The sequence below is a fragment of the Xiphophorus couchianus genome, chromosome 18, assembly GCF_001444195.1.
Source record: "Xiphophorus couchianus chromosome 18, X_couchianus-1.0, whole genome shotgun sequence".
Classification (NCBI taxonomy): Eukaryota; Metazoa; Chordata; class Actinopteri; order Cyprinodontiformes; family Poeciliidae; genus Xiphophorus; species Xiphophorus couchianus.
In genome coordinates this window covers 15,742,572-15,769,256 of record NC_040245.1, presented here as the reverse complement: position 1 = coordinate 15,769,256, position 26,685 = coordinate 15,742,572, and the positions used below count along the sequence as shown (strand labels likewise).

Genomic DNA, 26,685 nt, shown 5'->3' with positions numbered 1-26,685 from the left:
ATGCGTTTTCTTTTTTTGTTTGTTTGTTTTGACACACCTGTAGAGAGTATTCATATAGACTGGACAGATAGTGATATCTGCTTCAATTTTAACCTGAATTGTTGCTCTGATGTGCAAAGATATAGAACAACATGTTCCTCCTAACTAATATCGCTCCAACATTAACTAATTTATATTGGTGAATTATGCAGGTCTGCACGATGTGTTTTCACAGATTATCTGTAATATCGCTTATACATGTTTATTTAACAAATATGGTAAAAAAAAAAAAAAAACACATACTGCAGCCTTAACTGTATTAAAGTTCAGTTTATTAGTCATTATCTCTAATTACCTGAAATGTCTGGTTACCAAAAAAGGTTGTGGTGAATATGTAAGAGGACTTTAATAAATAGCTCATAATGATACTATATTTGAAGATTACCAGTAATACATACGAATATGTAAAAGTTTGTTTTAAAATCCTGAGACCAGCTTGCTGTATGTCCTATTATGAATTATCAGCTTAAATTAAAAAAAAATCTGTTTTGGTAATAATGTTCATAAAGTTTATGAGCTGTTAAATGAGTATACACACAATGAAAAAAACTTTTTAACTTTTGGTTTTGTTTTTTTTAAATTTTGTGGTTTGTCTAAACTAAAGTAACTTGTCTGTTGCTTAATTTTCATTCTGCACAGAAGCAGGAATCTCTACATCAGCCAAAAACGCTGCATTGATTTAAAATTCTGCATCCCTTTTAAGTGGGTTGTCCTAGGATCGCGGTCCAGTATAAAATAAGATCTAAGGTTAACATACATTCTAACTGCTGCAACAGAAAACAATTTATTGCACATATATTTACCGCAGTATAGCAATATATTTTGTATTCTATGTTCCTATTTATGCTCTGTTTACTCCTCTAACTTCTGGAATGTGAGCATATGAGAACGTACACCCAAGAGTGTTAATTACTAACAAGTGGTGATGTGACTATGAAGGGCTAAAGATTACACTGAATCATATCTTCATAATTCCATAAAAAACACACTGTTACTTAGGTAATTACAGGCTAATAATACATACTTGCTAAAAATGACGTAGAGGTCAGACTGAGTTCACACTTGCACAGGTTGAATTAAATGACTGCATGATAGATAACAACATGCTGATATGAGTATTCTGTTTTTTGATTCACCTGTTTTGTACGCTGCAGATTGTTATCTGACATTCTGTGACCTTGGGGTCTGCACGTTCAGACTGTAAATCACACACCCACAATGACTTGCACATTGAGGAGAAGGAGTGGCAGTACCTTTCGACAACAATACGTCCTTTGGTTTATAAAGGATCTATCTCTCTTGAGCTAATCACCATTTTTCCTTGGATGCAAAGGAGAGGCAAGGTAAGTGCTACATGGTTCATCTGTTACATTCACTGTAATCTACAGGCAAGTAAATATTCCCCACAGTCCGCTTCACAGCTTTTGGTATGCTAATAATTGAGTATGTAAAAAATAAAAATGCAATGCTTTACAGATTTGAATCAGTAACAAATAAATAAATAAATAAATTTAAAAAATAATATATATTTATATATATAAATATATATATATTCATCATTGTCCATTTGCAGTTTTCAATTTGCAAATTGCATATTCTGTAAGAAACTGTGTGGACAAGGCCTGTATTAATAAAAATTGACAACCATTTCATGCCCAAATGATAAGACACTAAATTTTCTGCAGAAATAAACTTAAATAGTTTAAGTGTGTTGAGTTTGCGTGTCATCATAAACCCTGTGTTGAAAGTAGTAAGATGATCCACAGTGGGGAAGTTATTTTTAGGAGAGTAGCGCAAACTACAAGAAGACTAGTAAGTTTGCACACTTGCTCTCTGTTAATCTGATTTCTATGTTGTTTTCTATGTGTAACCATGCATGTTAGTCAGAAATGTTTTGTGTTTTACATGCAGCTGATTGGAAACAAACAGGGGCATGCACAATGCTTGGTTCTGTCACACGTTTTAATTTCTTCACAGCAGATTTAACTTAATGGTTATGAGCCTTGACAACATCTAGAGAAAAAATAATAGATGCATGCATGGGCAGAAAATTTTGAGAACTTGCTTTTATGAAATGAGATATCTGTAAAGGACTCAGAGGCAATGACATGGTTGCACTATGTAACATCTGCATATTTCTGTGTTTTTTTTGTGTTTGTTTTTTTGTGGGTGATTAGATGGGGAAAAAGCGATGGACCACTGCAGAAATCATCCTTACGATTCTGTTTATCCTGATGACCATACTGGCCATGACTATGATCGCTCTTTTCGTCACCAAAGAACCTGGTGTCATTTCAGAGGGTAAGTGAATTATACTAATAAAATAATAACAAGAATTATTAGAGATTTAAAGAAAAATAATTTAAAAAGTAAGGCTCTGGGGTCCAATCCCAGTCCGGGATGTTTCTGCATGGAGTTTGAGTGTTGCAAACGTAGCTTTTCCCCAGGTACTTCAGCTTCCTCACTATTCAAAGACCTGACTGTTAGGTTAATTGGTCTCTCTAAATTGTTCTTAGACATGTGTGTGTGCATGTATTCACTGCAAAAAGGGAATGGAGAGCCAACTTAAAAATTACATTAATCTGCTACATGTAACTGAATTAAGTTTGTCAAACCTGCGTGTGTGTGTGTGGGTGTGTGTGTGTGTGTGTGGGGGTGCGTGTGTGTGTGTGAGTTTTTAAGTTTGCACACACAACACAGTGTCAACTTCTGAAGTAAATTCAGAGAGGAAAATTAAAAAAAACACTCCAAGACATTCTTTTACAAAGTTGTCAGAAAGTTAATTTTTCAATAAATGTTTTGCCATCTGGGAAAATACCACTACATTTTAACATGGATCCCATCTCCTTCCACAATTTCTATTATGAAGGATGATGGTAGCGGTATGACACTTTGAGATGTTTTAAATCACCACAGCCTGGAAAACTACAAGAATTATTGATGGAACCAAAACATATTTACATTTACCTGCTTTTTTGTGTACTTGTTATTGACTTCACAGAAACGCCAAATAGATTTATGCCTGAGTGTCCCAACATTCCTATGGCTGAAAGAGTCGACTGTTATCCTGATGCTGGAGCCTCAAAGGTACGAGTCAACATCATCTCCAGAAATTCAATCTAACTGTGTTTTGCTTTTTTTCATTGCTTAGCATATAAAAATAACAGTTATTTTGATTACTACTACTACATTATGTTGCCAATTACCAAAATCTCAACACTAATCACATCACTGTAAATAGTAGCTCTAAAGACAATATTGGTTAAAGGTAATAACAGTCACTTCATCTTGTTTGAACAGGCAGGATGTGAGCAGCGTGGTTGTTGCTGGAATCCTCTGGATGAGCGAAACGTTCCCTGGTGTTTCTTCCCAACCAACCATGGATACATAATGCACTCATTCCAAACCCCACAGCCTACTGGTAAAGCTATATTTTTCAGTTGTCACCTATGTTTTAAAGTGTAAAGCTCTGGTATTTACTTACCAATACAGGAGTTGTTTTTTTTCTAATCGCTCCTCATGCTCTCAGAATGTCTGCATTTCCCGCTATTTTCACTCACTCTGGCCAAGGTGTGAGTTTTCAGTGAAAGTAAGACATAGATGGCATATCAGAAAACCTGATTGATTTCACTGCACGCAGGTTTTTACAATTTCTGCTTGATCTCTCTCCCGAAAGTAAGCTGAGTTATTGTGTAAAAGCAAAACAAAAGAAAATATTGGACCTTTTTATATTAAATCTAAACTATATTTTCAGTTGTTTTGTTTGTGATGTAAAATAACACTTCTTTGAAGGTAGAAATTAATTGTGTGACAAGGATAGAAAAACTGAAGAAAATAATGATGTCCTTGTGGTTAGACTAAAAAAGGAACAACATCCAACATATCTCTTTTTTACTTGGCAAGACTGAGAAATCCAAGGGAAGTAATGCAAAAATAGATAACAAATAAAACAAATATGGACAAATGTAAACCTTCATATCTAATCTTGAGCAAACTAAGCTAACATCAAAATAAAATTCTTACACTTTCTTTTGTATGACAATAAAACAATAATTTTTCAAAAAAAAATTCAGCTTGGAGTACAAAATTTGTTAATTAGCAGTTATAAATTTCATTAACCAGATAATGTCAGAACAATTAGGTTTACTTTTGACATTTTTGTAAACTAAAAGTTACTTTTGTGATATTTTTTTCATGGCCAGAGTTCCTTGGTTCCTAAGCAATGAAATTATTTGTGCCTGTGTCCGGTCACCTGTCAACTTTTGACTCACCGGAATATAAATCACTGCTGTTGTGCTTCCCAACAATCTACCTGGCCTTCAACCAAGAGACATGATACAGCACAGAAGATTAGCTGGTGATATCATGGGCTGTTTACATTGCTCCTTCTCTGCCACCTAGTCCAACAATTTACTTAGAAGCAAAATGATTTATTTGAGTGAACATGTAAGTGTAGGCATGTTTAAGCTGAATTGCTTCAGCCTACACTTTTTATATCTACACAACCCTTAGGAATTATTTTTACTTGACTTTGTTTTGCATTTCTTTAATTTGTAGTTTGAGAGTTGATTGACTGTAGCAGCTACCAGTTGTGTGTCTGAATGTTTTGGATTGAATAAACTAAACTACAACCAAAATTTCAAAATTATTTTAACTAGACCGCATTTAACTTTGTGGTAGTAGTGGACAAAAAATGTTTCTTAATATGAAGCAATTTCATAAAACTAAGTGTATTTGCTAGTAAAATAAAAAGTAAAGGAAAGTAAAATTGCTTTATTGGGTTTTCTTCTGCAGTGTTTTTTGCGGAAATGAAGAGAATGGATTCTCCATCCTTGTTTGGTGGAGACATACAGGACCTGACACTGCATGCAGAGATGCAGACAAACAATCGACTTCATTTTAAGGTGATTGCTAGCAGACTTTTCTCTCTCTCTCTGTCTCTCGCCACTGGGATGCTAAACAAACAGAGGAATATATCGCAATGTGCGAAAATGACCAGGAAATAGGACACCGCTTGATTGCCTGTTCCTTTTGCCTTAGATCTATGATTCCAAAAGCCAGAGATTCGAGGTCCCTCATGAGCACATCCCTACAGTCACAAACAGCGCCTCCAGCCCTATCAGCGACACACTCGAGATCAGAAACAACCCCTTTGGCCTGATTGTGCGCAGAAAGGAGAACAAGAAAGTCCTGTGAGTGTTGCCACGAGGGTCTTCTACAACTTGTCTTGGGTGGTAAAATTAAATCTTACATGCTATGAAAAGACTAAATAGATAAAAGCATGTATACACATTAGATATGAAGAATATAAAGGGGACGTTTTAAATCTATGTTCAGGATAGACAATGTAGTTTTAACTGTGAAGATACATCATGTGTCATAGCACTTCTAATCTATGAGACAAGATGAGTTACTGAATATTTGATTAAGTGACTCACTTAATAGCTATCAAACATCTCCCTCAACCTGAAAGTTGCCAAACAAAATTGTCATTGATTTTGGGATTCTCATTTGCTTTAATTATGTCTGAAATCTTTTAAAGTGAGCTGTTTTGCTCATCATCTTGTTTGCGTTTGTCATGCGTTGTTACCTTACCATAATTTGGTTCAGGTTCAGGTAAAACTTGATTGGTCAACGTTGACATCTCAATAGTCAACTGGATCTTGGAAAAGTGTGCACTAGAACACAATGCCATTGGAAATCAAAAACAGCTTGATAGTATAGGTGTGTTTTTGAGAATTACAATAAACATAAGCCAATAAATAAGAATAAGAATAATAAGAAGAATAAATGATCAACAATAACTTCTTGAAATGAGTTCCAACTGGCCTTTATGTGCAGATCTTTTGTCTCTCATGAACAGCATTTGCTTTATTTAGATTATTTGAATGGTTTTCCTGTCTCGGAGGGATAATGAAAGCTTAATTTTACATTATTCTTAAAACAAAGGACCATGGAATTTTAATCCATTTAATAACACATTCATTAAATTTTTAATATGATATATTATTATGGGTTGATACTGATAAAGAGAAAGCATTAAAGTTGGCACTCTGGGGATTGCTGGTGTGTTAATATAGGAATTACGGATGACTAAGCGTCTTTTTCATATGCATTTGTTATAGGATAAAGAAAAGCAATGCACGGGCAAAGGCTGTCAAATATATTTACCCCTAGAATGCCCTGAAGTCTGAAAGACTTCAAAACTGGTAACATGTCAAATGTTGGGAACAAGCTTTCTAAGAACCCTGCTCCCCACCCCTACACACACACCCTCATTTTCCAATATAATCCCTGCATCTCATCATGCAAATGTGGCCATGTGTGTATTGATATGCCAGAGAACATGTGAAATAAACAGTGAGCTCCACAATTGAGCATGACTTCTTTAGAATACTTTATGGCCTTGAAAGAATGCAGTTCACTTTGGCTTTTTTATGTTTATGTGTTGCACTGTGTGCCAAAGGATACCAGCAACAATTAATGCAGCTGCTTTGCAATTAAATTTATGTTTCCAGCAGCATGGTAACCCATAATTATAACATAAGTGTGAGATCTCACCATCTAACCCTGTGTTTCCTATTTAAACATCTATGCAGAGGTAGACATGGGCAATAAACCTCAACTCCAAGGGTATCAATCCATTCAGAATGACACAAGCTCTCAAAGCAAAGTTATCTATCAATTTCACCTCTTTTGACTTTTCCTTTGCATATTTACATGTCCTGCTATTGAGAGTTTGCCCCAAGTACTTTGGACTGTAAGAAAATATGTCTGCACATCGGAAATGAATATTAACGTCTAAGTGGCTAATTACTTCACAGATTCTAGTTTGTCCAAAAGTTAAAATGCTGTTATGTTTTTTGTGACTAGATTTCTTCATCTTTAGTTAAAATCTAATATATATATACATTTCACAGCAAATAGAAAAATGTAGATATAGACTATTTGTGTTTATTCACTTTTGCATGGCTATCTCAGGGAGGCCTGTCCTTATCCCTACTATATCTTTACTTGCAGAATTAGCCTAGATGTAGAAGCTGAAAGTCAACTTTAGTTGGGGTGTTTGTTGTTACATTTTTTGGCTATTGTATTCAGCAATGTTGCCTGAATATACATTTCTCTCAGGATTTTTATTTTTTATTTGTTAATGTTTTTGTGCTTCCTAAAAACAAAACAAACAAACAAGAAGACACTGTCTTGGAAAAATACTGGAAATAAAAATATGTAATACACTATGTATTTTAAAACATATCGATACTATTGCTACATATTTTCCAGCCGAACAAGTGAGTAAAGAGTCATCCTGAGGTCACGTCGCAACCTTTGCTTTAGCACTAAGCAGTATAGTTCCCTATCAGTGCATTTCACAACCCTTCCTCCACCTTGAGCCAGGAGACATGATATCACTCTTGTGATTTGCTACTGAATTTTAATTTTGTTGTAACTTTAGCTGTTTTTTTCTATTAGTGGTTCTACATTACGACTAATCCACATTGTATCCAAGCAAATAGGCATTTTTTCAATTGATCGGTTTCTCAAAAAACCAACTGTTTTTTTTCTTCCAAATTGACTTTTTCATCTCAATGTATAGCAGATAAGGAGACCTTTAGTTAGCATTTCTGGATTCTCTTTGCACAAATCTGAGGTGATATCCTGACAATGATGACATATAAACACATTATCAGACATATATCTATGAAATTAGGGTTAAATATTTACTTTATTATTTATATGCGGCCAATAAAAGCTGATTGTGTTGTCTAATTGCACCAGCAACAGGTAAATAACTTCTAAGTATTGATTGTGCATGCAGGGTAGTCGTGATTCTGCTCTTCTGCCTGTGTGGCTGCCACATAGGTGTTCTATTGTCATAATGAAAGCTTCTTGTAAAAAGATATTTCTATTTACAGGGACATTAATGCACTGACTGTGCTTTATATAACCGATCATGATGACTGATAACAAACACTCTTTATTTCTACCATATGTTTATGATGATTATTCATTGACAAAGTATATTCATTGCATCCACAACTTGGGTTTTGACAGCTGTTTGCAATTGCAGTATTTCAATTATCCGTGCACGTTTGGTGTTGAAGAAATGCTGGCCAGAGGGCTTATTAGAGCTTTATGAGATGGCCTGCTTTTTTTCTCTTTGCAATAACCCCTTCACAATTCCTTGTCTTATTTCTCCTCTCTCCACTGCATCTTACTCTTGTTTTCTTTCTCACATTTTCTCTCTTCTCACCAATCTGTTTTTTTCACATCAAAATCTTTTCTCTCACATCTGTGTCTTTTTTCATCTGAACACATTCAGGTTTGACACCACAATGGCTCCACTTGTTTTTGCGGACCAGTACATACAGCTGTCTGCTAAGCTCCCATCTCACAACATCTATGGCCTGGGTGAGCATGTGCATCAAAGATATCGCCATGACACAAACTGGAGAACTTGGCCCATTTTCACCAGAGATGGATTCCCTAATGGGGTAAGAACTTGCACACACAAGTCACACCACTGTTGATGTAGATGCAGCATGTAAATCAAGACTCTTCAATACCAGTTAACTCTGATGTAGACATGCATTTGTGCACACATGCAACCTTCTATGTGTTTGCATTCTGCCCCCTCAAAGGGCTTTTAATTGAATGTTTTATGATCTAATTGGACAGCATAGTCACCCCTCTTCAGTTGCAGTGAGCCCCCCACATCCCTCCTGCAATTCACAGCTCTTTGCCACATCCCTTCATCCTTCATTCTTTTCTCCCTGCAGGGAACACACAACCTCTATGGACACTATCCCTTCTTCCTCTGTCTGGAAGATGAGAGTGGAAAGTCATTTGGGGTCTTTCTGCTCAACAGCAATGCCATGGGTAAAGATAAACACTGACACGTGCACACGCAATACACACGTTTCTATGTTTCACTCTCCTCAGGAATGTTCACGGCAACCAAAGACTACAGTGTGAAAAGGCAGCAGCATGTTTAAGAGCAAGGTCTATGCCCTCCCTCAGTTGTAATGTGCAAAATAAAACATAGGCATGAAGAGCTATGCATGATTTTAAAATTTCACCAAAAATCTTTTTTAGAAAGATTACACCTTTAATTTAAGTACATTTATAATGCCAGGAAAATTCTTGTTTTTAATACTGATGCCACACCTACTTGCATAAAATGAAATGGAGGATTATTTCTCCTACCAGTTCTTCAAAATGGGAAAAATAAGAGCATATTCCATTTAGCTGTAGGGAAGATGTGCATAAATTTTCAAAAGCCAGGCTGTTTGAAAAGAGTTTTTGGCCTAAGCTTGCCCACTTATACGGTGAGTAATAATTAAAAGATTTACAGCGTCTGGAACTGTGAGAAACAAGGACAAAGGAGGCGACACGGTTATCTTGAGGAAGAGATTATAAAAAATAACCTACAATGCTCACGGTTAAAAAACTGTTGTGTGACATTAAGCTACCGAAAAAAGAAAAACTTAATGGGAAGGTTTTTTTAAAATTTCTTTTCACATACAGTAGTTAGTAATGGTCCCAAGAAATATTGAGGGTGCTATAGAAAATTACAAAGCAAACAGTAAAGAGAAAGGGATTGGATACACTCCTATAGCATAAAACAGGAAAAGCAAATTTCAGAAATGACTCCACACATGGCAGTCATTTATACCCCACCCAAGTCACCCGAAAAGAGCTTCTGCTGACTCATTCAAGCAGCTGTGCAAAGAGAATAACTCATGGCTGAAGTAGATTGAAAACACCAACAAAAAAGTCCACTGTCATGTTTAACCATCTTTTGTTTATTCTATAATACAATAAAAAGGTTAATTTTTTTCACAATAAATGATGCATTGTTAAGACAGGAGTGCGATTAACAAAAACAATGACAAGGGCAGCCTGGAGAGCAATTGACATTAATAATTTTTTTCTTTTTTCAGAGGTGACTTTGCAGCCTGCCCCAGCAGTGACCTACAGGACCATCGGAGGAGTCCTTGACTTCTACATTTTGTTTGGCGACACACCAGAAGATGTGGTGCATGAATTCCTTGAGGTAATATTCTTGTTTCATGAATATATGGACACCTAATTTATTTTAAGTACTGTAAAAGCTTTCCAGCTGTATGATAATGTATAATCCTCCTCTCCAGCTCACTGGGATGCCTGTCATTCCTGCCTATTGGTCCCTGGGCTTCCAGCTTTCACGGTGGAACTACGGGAGCCTCGATGAAGTCAAGACCACAGTGGAGAGGAATCGTGCCATTGACCTTCCATATGTAAGATCTAGTTTTCTTTCAACTTATGCTTGTTTTTTTCTTTTCACTTTTTAAGTTTACTTCATTATCTCCTTACAAAATGTTCTTCTTGTCTATTTAAAACTGATAAAAGCTTACAGAGCTAGGATTGCTACCTATTACTCTCATATCTTGATATGGAAAGTAATAGAAAGCATTTACTACCAAAGCTTTTATCTACAACAATGTGTTTTATACCTAATGTTTGCACAAGTTTGGCATGTTGTCAACGCTGTTTAAATTTCAACCTGTTTGTAGCACTTTTATGGTCCCATTGTGAGTAAATGATAAACCGTCTGTCAAGTAAGCAGAGGTGTAAAATTTTGATAACGATACCACTTAAGATGAAAACATGACAGCTGTTTTATAGCTAAAAGAATAACTTTTTATTTCAATTGAATACTGTGTCAAAATCTGCACATTGATTTTGACACACAAAATCAATATACAGAGAAAAACAGGTGTTTAAAACATTATGTGAACCAGGAAGAAGCAGTGGCAAAGTCTGGTACACAAAAGAGAAGCTTCTTTAACTATTACCACTGCTTTATAGCTTCCAGGAAGGGAAACGGAAGCAGCTGATAACTCACCTTGTAAACCTGTTTTTGAATTTGAACCCCTGTGTGCTTCCAGAGGCAAGAGACTCAAACCTCTACACTGTCTGTAAGAACGCGATATGAAGGTTGGAGCAAGAGTTCGATAGACACCCTGAGTGATAGGGGTGGCCTTTAGCTTAGATTGGGTAATCCAGCTCTCTGTCAAATAATGGAGAGTCTGCTGGCCTGTACAGGTTCAGTTCAGGAAGCACAATTCTTTTTAAGCATCAACGAATGTTAGCACTGATCAAAGATCAATCGCCCAGATTCCTTTTATTATCTCATTCATCTTCAACAGAATGTTAAAAATACTCCAGTACTGCATTACTACTAAGCCATGAGATAAATACCAGTTCTGGTTGACATTTTCTTGGAAATGAACCTCACTACTTATCTTTGTGGAGCATATGACAGTGAGACTACTGTCAGATGATCTTTTCAGAGAGAAAACTGATATTCAGCATACATTTTTAGCCCTAATTATTCAATCAAAATTTAATAAGATTGTGAATACCACCTTAACATATTTAACTGTATCACAACAAGGCAATAAATGCACAAATCAAGGACTAGACTTGAGTTATGTCTTATCAAAAAGAAAATACACCAACAATCTCTATAATATTTTTAGCAACCAGTTGGACATGTCAGACTGCTGTATTATACATGAATATATTTAATAACATCACAAAAAAACACATATAATAGTCTAATTGTTTTTTCTGGAGGTGAATACCGTCAAAAAAAAACATGGCAGAGACTCTCATAACTTAACTGACAAATGTTATACAAGATACATAAGATATAAAGTTCTTACAAAAGATTGTAGAATGATTATTTTTGTGTCTTAACATGTGATTTAAAAATGAAGAGAAATACGTGTTTAGAAATTTAGTAAAATTTACCAAATAACAGCAAACACTGGAAACAAGTAGCCATATAATAAAATTACTCCGAGGTAACGTTTTTATAGATGCAGAAAAGAAATAGACATATTATAGGCAACTTATTTGATCTACTTTATTTTTGACAGGACGTTCAATACACAGACATAGACTACATGGAAGAGAAGAAAGATTTCACCTATGACAAAGTGAACTTCTCAGAGCTTCCTGGGTTTGCTGACTACCTCCATGAGAAGGGGCAGAAGTACATCCTCATCCTGGTAAGAACTCTCATTTCTCACAAAACAATGACAGACGCAGTAATACATCCAACAATATAAACTTATCAAACTGAGTTATGTACTGTTTTTTCCAATCAACACCAAAGTGACAATTAATTCACCCACCCATGTTGCAATGTAAATCAATCATTGTGGCTTTTAGTTGATATAACAAAATTATGTTTACTGATGTAAAAATAAAATATTGTCACATTCTTCTAAAAAGGTGTTTTCTTTCCCCAGGACCCTGCAGTAGCCACCAGCAAAAGGGTGGGGGGTGCTCCATATGAGGCGTATGACCGTGGGACTGAAAAGAGTGCTTGGGTCTTTGAATCAGATGGAAAAACTCCACTTGTAGGAGAGGTAAGCTGTTTATTGGTACCGATTATTGAGTGCAGATAAGACCAAGAAATATCACCTACATTTTCCAAAACTTTAGAGAAATCCTGTAAAATTTTCTGCAGTTCATGAACCACTTAAATTCTTTCTGTTCACATTAATCCTATGAGATACACCCTGCTACATGTGCGTGTGCTATTATTTTACTGTCTCCATCATGCCAGAAGAAATTTCTGTATAGACATTCAAACCTACAAAAGGCTATTTTTGATCATTTTTCCCACATTGAACACATTTGAAAACTCTTGAGTACTGAGGTGGGGAGCAAAGGTATGTTGCTCCCATGCTTTTATATTGTTGCCTTTGATTATACACATGATTAGACTTAGTCCCAAAACTAATTGCCTTTTCATGCTGTTTATGAACAGGTCAAACATATGCATTGATTCTGCATTAGTGTTTAACCTTAAAATGTTCTGAGTCACTGCATGACAGATTGGGTGTTCCAATGTGTGCATATGTGAGATAGGGAGAAAAATGTCTGGAGTTCATCTGTGTACCCATTTTTAAATGGAAAGCTATATTAGGTCGTCTGCACATGCAGACTGCACATGTGAATATGACTGATTATAGTTATTTTTATATGGCAGAATGTGCTTTTGTTCTAAGGATGAGCTGGCTTTTTCCAAAACAACATTTGCTGTTTCTACACCAGTTAAAAAGTGATACATCCAGAAGCATCCTGGATGCGCCCTTTTTTTGCAACTCCTGTCCCATTATCTCCCAAACCACACACACCTTGCCAGCTTCATACTGGCAGCACATCCAGCCTCAACTCGTCTGTAGTTGTTATAACTCCAAACTCTATGCAAAAATGCAAAAACACACAATAACAACAAATTGATAAATTGGAACCAATGATTTTGATTCAGAAACTTCATAACTTGTGTATCGTCTCTACAAAGTTTATGAATTGATGCAACAGTAAAAATATTTAACCCAGACCTGTTTTGTTGCTTTTGGAGTGACAAGTTAGAATTGAAAGTAGAATAAATGTCAGATTTAAGTTTGAAATAATTTACATATTTATTTTTCATTTGTTCCCTTATTTGCACGTTGAGCCAAGCCATTGAGAACCCTTTTGTATTCACCAGGTGTTTCAAAACCTTTCCTTTTATTTTTATTTTCACTGCTCTATAATTTAAGATAATTTATTGCTTTTTGGGGTCGTTGTTACATTATTAAGGATCAACACCCCCCCTCCCCCCCCAACACTTTACCACAGATAAAAGGATGAAAACAGATTGTCGGAGTATGAATTCCCCCCCCACCCCCCAAAAAAAAAAATAAAACCTGATACGGCAGTGATATATTTTCATCTTGAGAAATCCTTTGGACTGAGATTTGTAGTGGAAGAGTGCTAAACATATACAACTGATGAAATAATTCCTCCATTATAAGTGAATCCTGTAAATATGATCTCATATGAGTTGATTACTTGAGAAATTGCTTTTTTAGTTTTGTTACATATGTCTCGGTGTTTGTGTAGCAGTGTTTGTATTTTTCTCCAGCTGAAGAAGTTAAAAATATACTAAACAAAGCAACTGGAAGTGAACAGAAAGTATAGGTAACATGAAAAAAAGAAGATTAGTCACAGTTAATGGATCAGAAGGGGCTGTAGATAATAGATCAGAATGTACACAGAGACAGACTGTCTGTCTTACTGAGCAACTGACAAGACAATTGCACAAGAATCAATCTACAATGAGACATGAAAGACAAAGCAACAGTTTATCAGGCACCTGGAACAAGAGGACAGACAAGGTGGAAGCAGGAGAATTACTTTAAGAGAGAAGGTTGTGAAAGGGACTTTGAACCATCCAAAAGAAAAGAAAAAAAGTCAAAATCCAAAATGGTAAAAGAGGAACATAAAAACTACAAAAGGCAGCAAGAGGTATGTGATGACAAATGTCAGCTGATTTGTTTAACGCATTTGCTCTGTAGAAGCCATCAGCAGGGATGTGTAGATGACAAAATCCTGGAGTAAGGGAACAAATGACTCATAAAAGAAAGATGGCATCCGCAACGGTCTATCAATAAGCTCTGACCTTGCCGTTCTTTCCACGTGCCAAAAGCATTGCCCATAAATATGTGTGCGTGCACGTGAGTGTACATAAGCATAATTCATACGCTCGCTACAAACTGGGCTGTGAAGTTATTGCCAGCAGAAGTAAAGGTAAAAGATAGCCGGATTGGAGCAACCTTGAGATTTTATATCCACAGCAGGGTTTACACACAGAAACTGCTTACACACCCACACACACAAGGAAAATTTCTCCCTCTCTCTGTGTGGATTAATCATTTTTCTCAATACACGTCATTAAGGGTGACTTCTAACACACAGTCACGTCGCAAGATTTCTATTGCATTATCGATTTCTTCTCTTCTCTGTTCTCTTCCTCAACTCATTCGACTCTTTATCCCCTTTCTCCTTTTTCACCTTTCCCTCATCAATCCCACCCCTTCTCTTAGTTCATCTATACTTTCCTCTCTTTCCTATTCACAGGTCTCAGAGCCGTTTCTCCAATACCCTCACAGGCACAGTTTTTTTTTTTTTTTTTGCATAGCTTCAATGAATCTCACTTCTACATATTTTCAGGAGCATGTGGTTACAGACAAAGCACCTTTGAATAATAGAATATAAAGGTATTGTTACAATTGGAGAAAACAAAGAATGGAGCTTGCAAAGTGAATACCAAACAAATTTTTCCACAGAGTTGTCTGCAACAACACTAAAGTGTAATGGCAGAAACAAATGGTTTTCATGCGTGTATCTTCTTTGTAGGTTTGGCCAGGGGAGACGGTATTTCCGGACTACACCAGTCCAAATTGCATTGAATGGTGGATAGATGAGTATGTGCGGTTCTCCAAGGAGGTCAAACATGATGCCCTCTGGATTGTAAGTGGATTTTCAGACACATATGATAGTCCTGGTAATTAGCTGAAATTCTGAACATCCTGACATTGTTCAGCAGCCAATTACAAATATTCAGCAAGGGACATTTTGTTTGATGTTCTAAAATATTTTGTGGCAATTGCTGTTCTGTGCGTTGAGTATCACTACATAGAACAAAGGTGAAGATAAAACCAGACCGGAATCTGTACCATCAATGAGTTCTTAGTTGAAATTGTGGTTGGGACTTTTGTTACTCAGACATTTTTGTTACAAAACACACATTCAGTTTCAAATTTCCCTGAAATCCCGTGGTATAGCCACGTCTCTTGACCACTAAGGTAAATAATCATGGATCCACAAACCAGCCGGGAAAAAAACAAACAAAGGATAGGTCTTTACTAAAGTCATCACGTTGACGTCACATCTTTATTTTTCATTCAGGATATGAATGAAGTGTCTAACTTCTTGAAAGGATCAAATAAAGGCTGTGCTGACAACAACCTCAACTACCCTCCCTACACTCCAAGTAAGACTTTCAATTTTAATAATCAAAAATAAAATATCTTCTAATTCAAGTATTTGTGATATTTAGATATTTATTAATGAATATCTTTCAGATATATTTATTTCTTCAATTGATGTATTGGCTTCAAATTATATTTAAATATAACATTGTAGCAATGTTTAGTGTAATGGATTGTACCACTTTTGCTCTTACATGTGTGTCAACTTTTGATATGCAAATAAAAAACAATGGGTCCCAAATAAAGCATGACAGTAAAGACATGAATGCACTTCTTTTTCTTTATCAATCACTTCCCTCTTTCTTAGTTTCTCCATGTCTTCTTATTGTTTAGAATGTAATTACCATTGTGTCAAGATCTTCCTCTTACTTTGTTTTTCCTTTCCTTTCCCACAGAGATTCTGGATGAGGTGATGTACAGTAAGACCCTCTGCATGGATGCCAAGCAGGTGTGGGGGAACCACTATGATGTCCACAGTCTGTATGGCTACTCTATGGTGCTGGCCACTGAAAAGTAAGTGCAAGTGCATCTATAATCAGTAACAAGTATGTTGAATGAAAACAAACCCACTGCCTTGCATTTATCTATATAAATATATATATATATATATATATATATATATATATATTACAAAGTGAAAAATGGAACGTGAAACTCCACAAAATATAACAAAGGACCGTTAAAATGAGATGGTATTGTGCCTTGACTGAAAAAGAAAATCAAAGAACTGGTATTTTAAAGTTTTGTCAGTTCATTGCACTGAGGTGACTTATGCCCTGCTCCAAATCGCAGGAAATGATTCCTGTAGAAAATTGTAAGTCAGATACCATGTGCAGAATTATGTTTTAATGAGCCCAGCTCCCAGGGTGCCTTAAATTTCTCATCTGGGTTTTGGCACTAGAAGTGTGTAATGACCCATTATGTTTGCAAACCTACAAAGAGACATCACGGTGAGTATAGGGCATAATCACTGGAACATGGAAATTCATACGGATCATGGATATCTGCCAAAAGACAGCACGAATGCAGGTTTTATAACAAATAATTGCCCTTTAATGCTGAAGAAAATACTCTTAACATACACTTAATTCTATATGTATCATGTGGGCTGTAGGCAGGTAAATTTCTTAAAAATAGATGTGTTAAACATTATAGTCATAATAATCTGGTGTCTCTGTGGTATCCTGGACTTGCAGATATCAAATCACATGTCAAATTTGTCTACAATTAAAAACAAACCAAGTAAACCAGGAGACAAATCTTTAACAAACCATCTGAGATTAGTCAGAGTGCTGTTTTGTATTACTATTTTATAAAATAGGCTGTAAAACTTTGAGTTTTTGACATGGCCAATAAAATTCATACTGTTGCTAAGGTCAAACAAAATTAAACATCTGAACTGTAATAAGTAACGTCTGTGCAAATTAACATACAGTTAAAATTATATATATACATATATATTTTCTTTTCTTCTGAAACTAAAATACATCAAAACGTTTTGGCCGAACATATGGCCTAGTGGAAACTCATATCCTATCTTAAAGTCTCCTTAAAGAAACTATTTGACTTAAGAATCTCATCATCAATGTTCCCAACATGTTTTAGTTGGAGATTTTAATTATCTGAGTTTGACCAAAATCAGTTAGATTAGGTATTTATAAGAAGGCTTGTAAAGCTTTTTCTCAGCTTAACTTTACACAGTCTCATTGAAGTTTGAATTTTAAATATTAATGTTATGTTAAGGCTTTTATTTAGGTCAAAACTGTTTGCATTCATTTATAAAATAATAAAATAGAAAATGTCAACAATACAGAAATAATACTGAAGGAATCAGTTCTATAGCTTTGTGTCCAGTCCGGTAACAGTTGTTTAGAGTCTGGTCTTCTGTCCGTGGTTTAGGCGTTTTGTGGATAAAAACTGTCGACATGCATTTGGTTTTAGCTTGTGAACGTAAGACCATCTGTTAAAGCCTTCATGAGTTTTGCTCGTACACATGACTCAAAGTTTGCTGGAGAGAAATGTTGAGGGCACAAATGTAGGTCCTGTGGAAGTTGTGTTTGGCTCTTTCCCACTGCACTCTTTTTTTATTTTTTTTTTATTTGGGAAATTATCCAGACTAACCTCACTGTTATTTTTAAATAACAGCCAACAGTAGTGCAGTGTGTGGCACTGTCTAAAATTACACCAGTCAAACGCAATACTATAAAAACCAACTCAGGTAAAGTTAGCCTTCCTGTGTTTACTTTGTAAATTACAGTACTGAACGGACCGGCCGCGTCATCAACCCAGCATGCATTGAACAGGTGAATAAATGGTGACTTCTATACTGAAAAATAGAACAAAAGTGCAATAAAAAGGTTACGTTATATATTTAATATAATATATTATTATGTACATATAACGGTGATAAATCTGCAGGATGTGTTATCATTTCCTCTCACTTTGAGCAGTGTACTGTTCACAATAAAAGGCAGCAGAACTGTGTGCTCAGTGAACGCACTAGGACTACATGTGCTCACCCACACTCACACAAACCAAACACAAACCCACCTGAGACTCAGAAATATAATCCCACAGAAGACAATTTGCTGAATCACTACTTTTGGATTAACGTTGACTCATAATTCATTTGTCTATTTTTTATTCTCTTCCTGTTTTTCTCCCTCCTTCTAATTAAAATGTAATATTGGCAGGAGACACATTTTGTAAACATCAGCAAGACTTTGTATTGTCATGGAGATCAATGCAGCTTTGATTTCTCCCAAGCTTAGCAATAACATAGAGCCAGGAAAGGCAAAAAAGTACTACAAAACTGTGTGTCTGTGTATTTTATTCTGCAAACACTGATGTTTGTGTGCACGTGCTTTAAAACTTTTTTACCCTTTCGTAATATTTTGTTTTTAGCTTCAATATCCTTTGCATCGTAATTACCTCCTACCATCTCACACGAGTCTCTCCTGTCTTCTCTCAGAGCTCTGAAGCAAGTGTTCGGGTCAAACCGTACCCTGATGCTGACACGCTCCTCCTTCCCAGGTGTGGGAAAATATTCAGGACATTGGCTGGGTGACAACGGTGCTAACTGGAATGACATAAAATGGGCTATTCCTGGCATGCTGGAGTTTGGGCTTTTTGGAATTCCCTACGTGAGTACCACATACTCCATTTGTACATGCATACAGACAAACGTGAACTAAGAAATACAGGAAAGAAACTATTTTACTTATTGGTTGCCATGACAGCATCATCCAAGAATCAAAGATGGTTTGATATGTTGACTTTGTGCAACTTATGGAATTTGCACACCATTAAAAAAAAATTAGGCTAAAAGTTACTCTGTGTCACGAGTTCCTCATCTTTGCCTATGAGCAATTCAAAAAAACAATGTGAAACACTCAATTACACCCATAGCAGGCAAGTCAAAGATAGCTCCGTCCCTAAAGTCCACCACTATGTAGCTATTGTAGGACTTTTTTTTTTGTGATTGAAAATGTAGCCAGATTGGATTTACGGTGAAGGTTTTTATTGTTTATAGACAATTTGCATCTGAGAAAAGCAAATTAAGCAAACTGTTTCTTTGTTTTGTTGTCTTTGCTGTCTTTGCCTTCCTCATCTTCCAATTGTGCACAATAATTATCAATTACCTATTTCTCCAAAGTTCCTTAGAGCTTCAGTTCCTAGCTGAGCTTCCGAACCTCAGCGCACACTTCTCCCACACAGCTCCTCCAGACTAGCAGCAGCAGCAGCAATTACCAAATCCATCCATCCATCCATTTTCTGTTCACCCTTGTCCCTAATGGGGTCGGGAGGGTTGCTGGTGCCCATCTCCAGCTACGTTCCGGGCGAGAGGCGGGGTACACCCTGGACAGGTCGCCAGTCTGTCGCAGGGCAACACAGAGACATACAGGACAAACAACCATGCACACACACACTCACACCTAGGGAGAATTTAGAGAAACCAATTGACCTGACAGTCATGTTTTTGGACTGTGGGAGGAAGCCGGAGTACCCGGAGAGAACCCACGCATGCACAGGGAGAACATGCAAACTCCATGCAGAAAGACCCCGGCCGGGAATCGAACCCAGGACCTTCTTGCTGCAAGGCAACAGTGCTACCAACTGCGCCACTGTGCAGCCCTCAATTACCAAATACCTTGTGGAATTACAAGTCAATTGAGCTTATCATGCAAACTACAATGTTCCTAAGAACAATTGTACATGACCAAATGGACGGCATAAAGAAGAATTGTGATAAAGTGCTGAAGTCAGGAAGGGAATTATGTTCTTAAAGAGACAAAGACCCATGTCAATGCATCAAATGTAAAGTAAAGTTTCTGTTAGCTTGTTTTTAATATAGACAGCATATTCATAACAACTGGAGATAAAATACTTGTGTGGTATAAGATATCAACATGTGGCTGGAACATGTATAATATTGACCTCTAAAGATGTAGTTATTCTGGGCTTAATGAATTACACTCCATTTTCTGACAACAAGGTAGGCAAGAGTATACAGCACAGCAACCACTGAAATTTCTGTAAGGCTACCAGTAACTACTCTATAAAACCAACATTTTACTGACAAACATACTAGAACTGCACTGCCACTAACAACCCAAGTGTTTATCCATCGCACACTACAAACAGCAGTGAGAAAACAACGGGAAGCAAGCTGCACACACACCACACACACACTCTTCCAGCTGTGCACATCAGGTGGTCTTACAGATGCCAACTACTCCTGGTAGGACTCTGTCAAGCAGATTTTAGGAGCCTCAGCAAACACATAAACACAGATGTATGCTTCACAAACAAAGAAGACAGCAAGATGGAAATAGGATTTGGACCGTTTCCTTCTTATTCTGTCAATCAAATTTGCAAGTGGTTCAAAATAGAAAACAGAGTTTTTGTGAACTTACTAAGGAGCAGGAGTTTGCATTGCACAATTGGTATACTCACATCTAGTCTCTGCATTAATTGAAGAATTAAATCTTTTTAAAAGAGAATATTGTGGCCAGGCATCTCACTAGGGCCAGTTTTTTTTTTTACACTCCAGGTTATCTGTTATCATCAGACAGAGGTGTTTTATCATAACAGGTGCTTAGACTGATATTCTTAACCTTTAGATATTTCATTTTAATAAATCAAAGTAGGAATCCACAGCATGGATCCACAAAGTTTATTATGCTGAGTTTGTTAAATGGTCTTCTAACTCTCTGTTTCTAGTACAACTATAACATGATGACACACAGACACACACCGGAGCTTCTGTCGAAATGTCAAACCTGATATTCCTCCTATGTGTTCCAGATTGGAGCTGACATCTGTGGATTCTTTGAAGATTCAAGTGAAGAGTTGTGCCGTCGCTGGATGCAAGTTGGCGCTTTCTATCCTTTCAGTCGGAACCACAATGCTGAGGGCTACGTGGTACAGTAAAGGCATTTTGTTCTGATGTTCTTTTATTTGAGTGTCACTTTTAGATTTATGTACTGCACTACCCCTGTTTGGTCTAAAGTGCTGCAGGGTATACCCTTTATTCCATCACATTATATAGGTGCTATAAAGTCCAAGCGGTTAAAACATAAACTACTTTTTTTTATCCACAGAGATTGGTGTACACCAATACTAGTACAATTGCTATATGAAATGGGAGCAGTGGGACCTCTGAATTTTGGCTTTAAAACATTGAATGTCAGCTGTTAAACATTACAGCCTCTCTAGGGACCAGAGTAAAAAAAAATGGATTCACACACTAATATTTGCAAATTTTACGCTTAAGCAAAATGTAACAGCTCTGCTGAAGTATGTCAGATTAGCATAATATGATGTACCATATGGTGGACGCAATGCGAGCATGTTGTAAAATATCAAGGTAGTTTCAGCTAAGAAGCCCCCCACTGACAACAGATGGACTAGGAAGAATTATTTTTCTACCTGTACCTCCTCACCTCCAGCTGTGAGCCTAGCTGGATGTGCTGGTCAGAAATGTAAACCAACTGTTTTACACTAATGATGGAAGCCAGCTACCGTCTGACAACATTTATTTTAATACATCTGTTAATTAGTACAAGACAAAATAAAAAAAAAAATACTTTTCTACATCGCTTAATAGGCCTATCCACAGACTGAATGTGGCAGGTCATTTTTACACAAAGCATAAATTCGAGGGAAGATGCAATCCCAGAATTTGGGGGTTAAATTCATTGGACACTTTTATGTACTTTGAAAGCCTGCACAGCAGTTGCTCCTTAAAACACTGCTAAATTTAGCCTAATTACACAAGTCAAGTGCGGGCTAAATGACGAACCATTTGGGAGCCAAAGGAGCCAACGTTTATTGCTAATCTGATCCAAATGATCTGGCTCACTGATGGGGCTAAGAATTCCCATTACTAATTTGTTGAAATGTGGTACGTTGGTGTTAAATTTAAGATGCTCATTTGATTTGGGTTTATAAAAATAAATAAATGAATACCATCCAGAGCAATGAGATAGACTAGAACAAAACATTGTAAATGAAAGGATCGGACGATAGTTCATTGCAGTTGCATGTAACTTAGTTAAACTCTTCAATCTGTTAATTGTTAACAGCAGAGAACATCCTCAGGATCATGACCTCCGTCCTATTCTCCATATTTTCAAATTATATGTTTTATGATGTGGGATTCCCCCCCCCCCCCTCAACTGAATGCATATACTCAAATTTAAGACTTAATTTTGTTACAAAATTTTCAGCAGGAGATTACCACACTGGAATGAAAATGACTACATTTGTAGACTTTCATAGATCTTAACAAGGGTTGCCAATAAAGGTAATTGGAGTATCTTCATATGGCAAAATAAATCTAAACAGCTTTGACTGGGGTATGCCTGATTAGAATTAGGCTTTAGCAAACAGCCATCTGAGCTGCATTATGGATTTTTTAAAAGAGAAATATTAGACTCTCAAAAACATGTAAATTTATCCAAGCAAGATGGATTTGTTGAGTATATGCTTAGATTATAACTGAGCTATTTTTGTTGTTGACACATACAGCTTGTAAGAAAAACCAGTCTCAAATAACAAATGTTGTGAAAACCGATGCTGTGACTACACTCTTTCAGGGGCATTTCCATGCTAATCACTGATGCAAAAAATAGTCTTAAACTGTGAGTGTGTGCATGTGTGTGTGAGGGGGCAGAGGTGGGGGGGCGGTGGTGTTAAGATGTCGTCTATAAGTATGTTATAAGGATTGGTAGTTGCTAGAGGACAGCAACAAGATGATGATGATGATGAATCTGATGCACTATACCCACCAAACAAGACAGCTAATGTGTGACCTTTACTTTGCCCTAATCATGCCCCTCATCAAATGCCCATGCGGCCAAGACCAAGCACACACCGACCCACTCGCACAAGCTGCTCATCAGCCTCTTGGAGGTGCCGGGGGCAGAAATGATTGGCTAGATGTTAGAAGTATGGCCTGTTAGCAGCTAATCATCCTCTCACTCACACCGTCATGAAATTAAATCATGCTGTACTTCTTCACTTATTTTCTTTGCTGAATCCATAAAGGCTATTTCATTTTTTTTTTTTTTTTTTCCATTTTACACGAGTTTAAGGTCTGCTTCCATATAATAAAAAGTGGTTTTATTCCTCACCTGTTTCACTCAATCCCATGCCTTATTCAGACAAGTTTCTTTTCCACCCTCTATCTATTTCTGGTTTATTCCCCAGAAGGTTAAAGACAAATCTTTGTTTTCTTTTTGTTATCCACTCCCATTCATCAACCCCAACGCTTTAATCTGGTTTTCTGCCTCCAGCCCCAGGATCCCGCTTTTTACGGTGCCGACTCAGTGCTGGTGAAGAGCTCCAAACATTACCTGAATATACGTTACACTCTCCTGCCTTACCTCTACACTCTCTTCTACAAAGCCCACACCACAGGGGAGACCGTTGTACGTCCTCTTATGCACGAGTAAGTCATCCATTATGTTGAGTTAAGTTATTTTGGTGCCAATTCAAGTTGTTAGTTTTGTGATTTTTGCTATACTGTTGTCTTTATTCAGATGTATATATTTTTAAAATGTAGAGTTGGTAGTGCTCAAAACAACTTGTTGCTTTTCAATAAAAGTAACCTTATTGTCTATACTTATTGAATTATCTCCCTCATAAAATCCATGTAAAACCTGCATATCTTGAGGCAAATATGAGTAAGTTGCAACAACCATGAAATGGGAATTTTCTCTATTTAAAGTTATTTCTGCAGTCACTTAAGAGCATATGGTAACGATACTGTAAAGTTTTAGTATATTATATTAGGAGTATTAACTTTTAGGGAGCTTATTTTATTAGAAAATAAATGTTGTAAAGATGATAAACATATTTTGTTGCATTGTTAAACTTTCTTTGCAGTCTCTTGTTCATTAAAATGACAATAAAAAAGTGCTTTGCACAGATTAAAGAACATAAAAATGGTAAAACTAAGTGGGGAAAAAATTACACAGATATTATGTACTGTGTTTCACTTCAGACTAAAAAGCTTGGATTAAGAGAAGCAGAAATGAGGAACTTAGTGAAAGAGCTAATCCCTCAAGTTAAAATTATTTATTAAAATTGACTCAGACTGCAACACTGACAATAAGAACAGATAAACATTTGTGAGAAGACTAAGTGAATGTAGTAAAGAAAGTGATGAGAGATCCTATGTTTGTGAAAACTGAACTTGCTAATTTAGGTTTGGAAGGATCCAAAGCTCTCCTAAAATGTCAGTTTTTCAGGGGGGGTTTCTAATAAATGCTGTCTTTTAAAATTTGGATTAGGACATTCTAAGTTACTATATATTGCCACACTTTCTCTTTTAAGGTTCTACTCTGACAGCGCCACCTGGGATGTGGATCGCCAGTTTCTTTGGGGAAAACACCTGCTCATCACACCTGTGCTTGATCCGGTTAGTTAAGAAACAAATACACTTGAATTTCATAAGCAAAATGAAAAGAATAATTTTAGAAGGAACAAATGATGCACGGGAAGTCTTGTATAACACAGAAGCAGCTCTATTATATCCTGGGCATTTAATAAAAAAGCTGCTAAACAAAAAAAAGGTCTGTAGCAGATTAGATGATCAGCTACTTATACGTGCAAACCATGACCTCCCCTGAGAAAATATGACATGGGATTTTCTTTGTTGCCCTCTCCTCTTCTCATCCCTCATTCAGCTCTCTTTCAAACCCTCCCTTCTTTCTCTCAGCTCTAATGAGAACGCTGACCTCATTACTAGAAGATTAGAAGTGCAGATAGAAGTGTGTATACTTGTTTGTTTGATAGTGTATGCATGATGGCGTGTGCACTTACAAATGTGCAGATATGCAAATGTGTGTGTGTGTGTGTGTGTGTGTGTGTGTACATTACATTTACTGTACGTGAAGTAATTGCAGTTGTGTCAAAAGGGCCTGAATTTTAAGCGGTTTTGAATGGCCTCTTGTGTGTTACAAAGTATTGTAAACCCAACTGGATTTGTGTAAGGCTGGAGAGCTTATAACTTTAACCATTGTGGAAAAAGTTTTTTGTAAAAGTGGAAGTGTGTGTTGACAATGGTTTAAAGTTGGTGATGTGCTAAATGCAAGGAGAAAGAACAGTCGAAGAGTGATTTAGTAGGATGCTATTTTAAGCACACATGATTTTCTGAAAGAAGATAAATGTACCTTTTCACAGCTTGTTTGCAGGCAGAGATATAATCCAGCTTTAGCAGTCTAGCTGGAAACAGGATTTTATAAAAAGAAATAATAATTCAGGAATCATGGCTGTGGTATCAATTATGACTAGGCACTCATTTTTTTCTCTTAAGTAGTAATTGCTTTCCATCGCTGTGCCCTGATAATTGAACACAGAGAAAAATCAGCCATAAAAGTTCATCTCCAAAGAAGAAATTAATGACCATGCTTGTGATCACTAGGATTTGTGATGAATGCATTTCCAGTACATTACCTAAACATATTCTGGAAATGGATTCAGAATTTTCACATCATGTTGCCCTTGTCTAATAGTGACAACTTTAGGAGTGCTGCATGTGCAAGCAGCTGCAAACATAAGGACGCATAATGGACATTATTGGTTCGGAATAAAAACTGATTATTATTATTATTATTATTCATCTTTTATTTATCCAATTTTACAATACATACCACTTAGATCAGGGGTCTCAAACTCCAGTCCTCAAGGGCCGATGTCCTGCAGTTTTTAGATGTGCCACAGATACAAAACACTGGAATGAAATGACTTAATTACCTCCACCTTGTGTAGATCAGTTCTCCAGAGCCTTAATGACCTAATTATTCTATTCAGGTGTGGTGCAGCAGAGGCACCTCTAAAAGTTGCAGGACAGCGGCCCTTGAGGACTGGAGTTTGAGACCCCTGACTTAGATAAAGCCAGTCCTTAGTCTTTTTTGCTGTTATGAAGGTTTTAACATGGAAGTCCACCCAAGCACTTACATCACAATCATGTCCATCTTGTGTGAAGCATGAGGGAGTTTCTGAGCTGTGTTGTTTGAGTTCAGTCCAGGATGGCACCATAGCATCTACTATGTGGAACATATGCATCTGGTTTAGTTTTTCTTTATTCTCTTTTTTCTCCAACTCTCTTTATTCTCCGTCCGCTATGCATTTCTCTAAAGTTGCTCTTTGTATAGCATTTAAATCAATGCATGATTTAACTTTGATCTCTGTGATAAACCAAGAGGATCTCCTGTACTGCCTTTATGCTGTCCCCTCTGGTTTTCAGAGTGCTTTCCACTCT

General features: G+C 36.6%; 1 protein-coding gene across 1 annotated transcript in view; it reads left to right on the top strand.

Annotated features, from left to right (window-relative positions):
• Positions 1–1,235: 1,235 nt before the first annotated feature.
• si (sucrase-isomaltase) overlaps positions 1,236–26,685 on the top strand; it is a 58,638-nt gene continuing 33,188 nt past the window's right edge. The window contains exons 1-19 of the mRNA XM_027999541.1: positions 1,236–1,382; positions 2,217–2,340; positions 3,041–3,126; positions 3,340–3,460; positions 4,834–4,943; positions 5,080–5,231; positions 8,360–8,531; positions 8,817–8,916; positions 9,981–10,093; positions 10,191–10,316; positions 11,964–12,095; positions 12,339–12,458; positions 15,280–15,393; positions 15,832–15,916; positions 16,310–16,427; positions 18,886–19,057; positions 21,222–21,338; positions 23,714–23,868; positions 24,756–24,840. Of these exons, the coding sequence (XP_027855342.1) occupies positions 1,365–1,382; positions 2,217–2,340; positions 3,041–3,126; positions 3,340–3,460; positions 4,834–4,943; positions 5,080–5,231; positions 8,360–8,531; positions 8,817–8,916; positions 9,981–10,093; positions 10,191–10,316; positions 11,964–12,095; positions 12,339–12,458; positions 15,280–15,393; positions 15,832–15,916; positions 16,310–16,427; positions 18,886–19,057; positions 21,222–21,338; positions 23,714–23,868; positions 24,756–24,840 (2,220 nt within the window). The 5' untranslated portion in view covers positions 1,236–1,364. The remainder of the gene's footprint in view (positions 1,383–2,216; positions 2,341–3,040; positions 3,127–3,339; positions 3,461–4,833; positions 4,944–5,079; positions 5,232–8,359; positions 8,532–8,816; positions 8,917–9,980; positions 10,094–10,190; positions 10,317–11,963; positions 12,096–12,338; positions 12,459–15,279; positions 15,394–15,831; positions 15,917–16,309; positions 16,428–18,885; positions 19,058–21,221; positions 21,339–23,713; positions 23,869–24,755; positions 24,841–26,685) is intronic.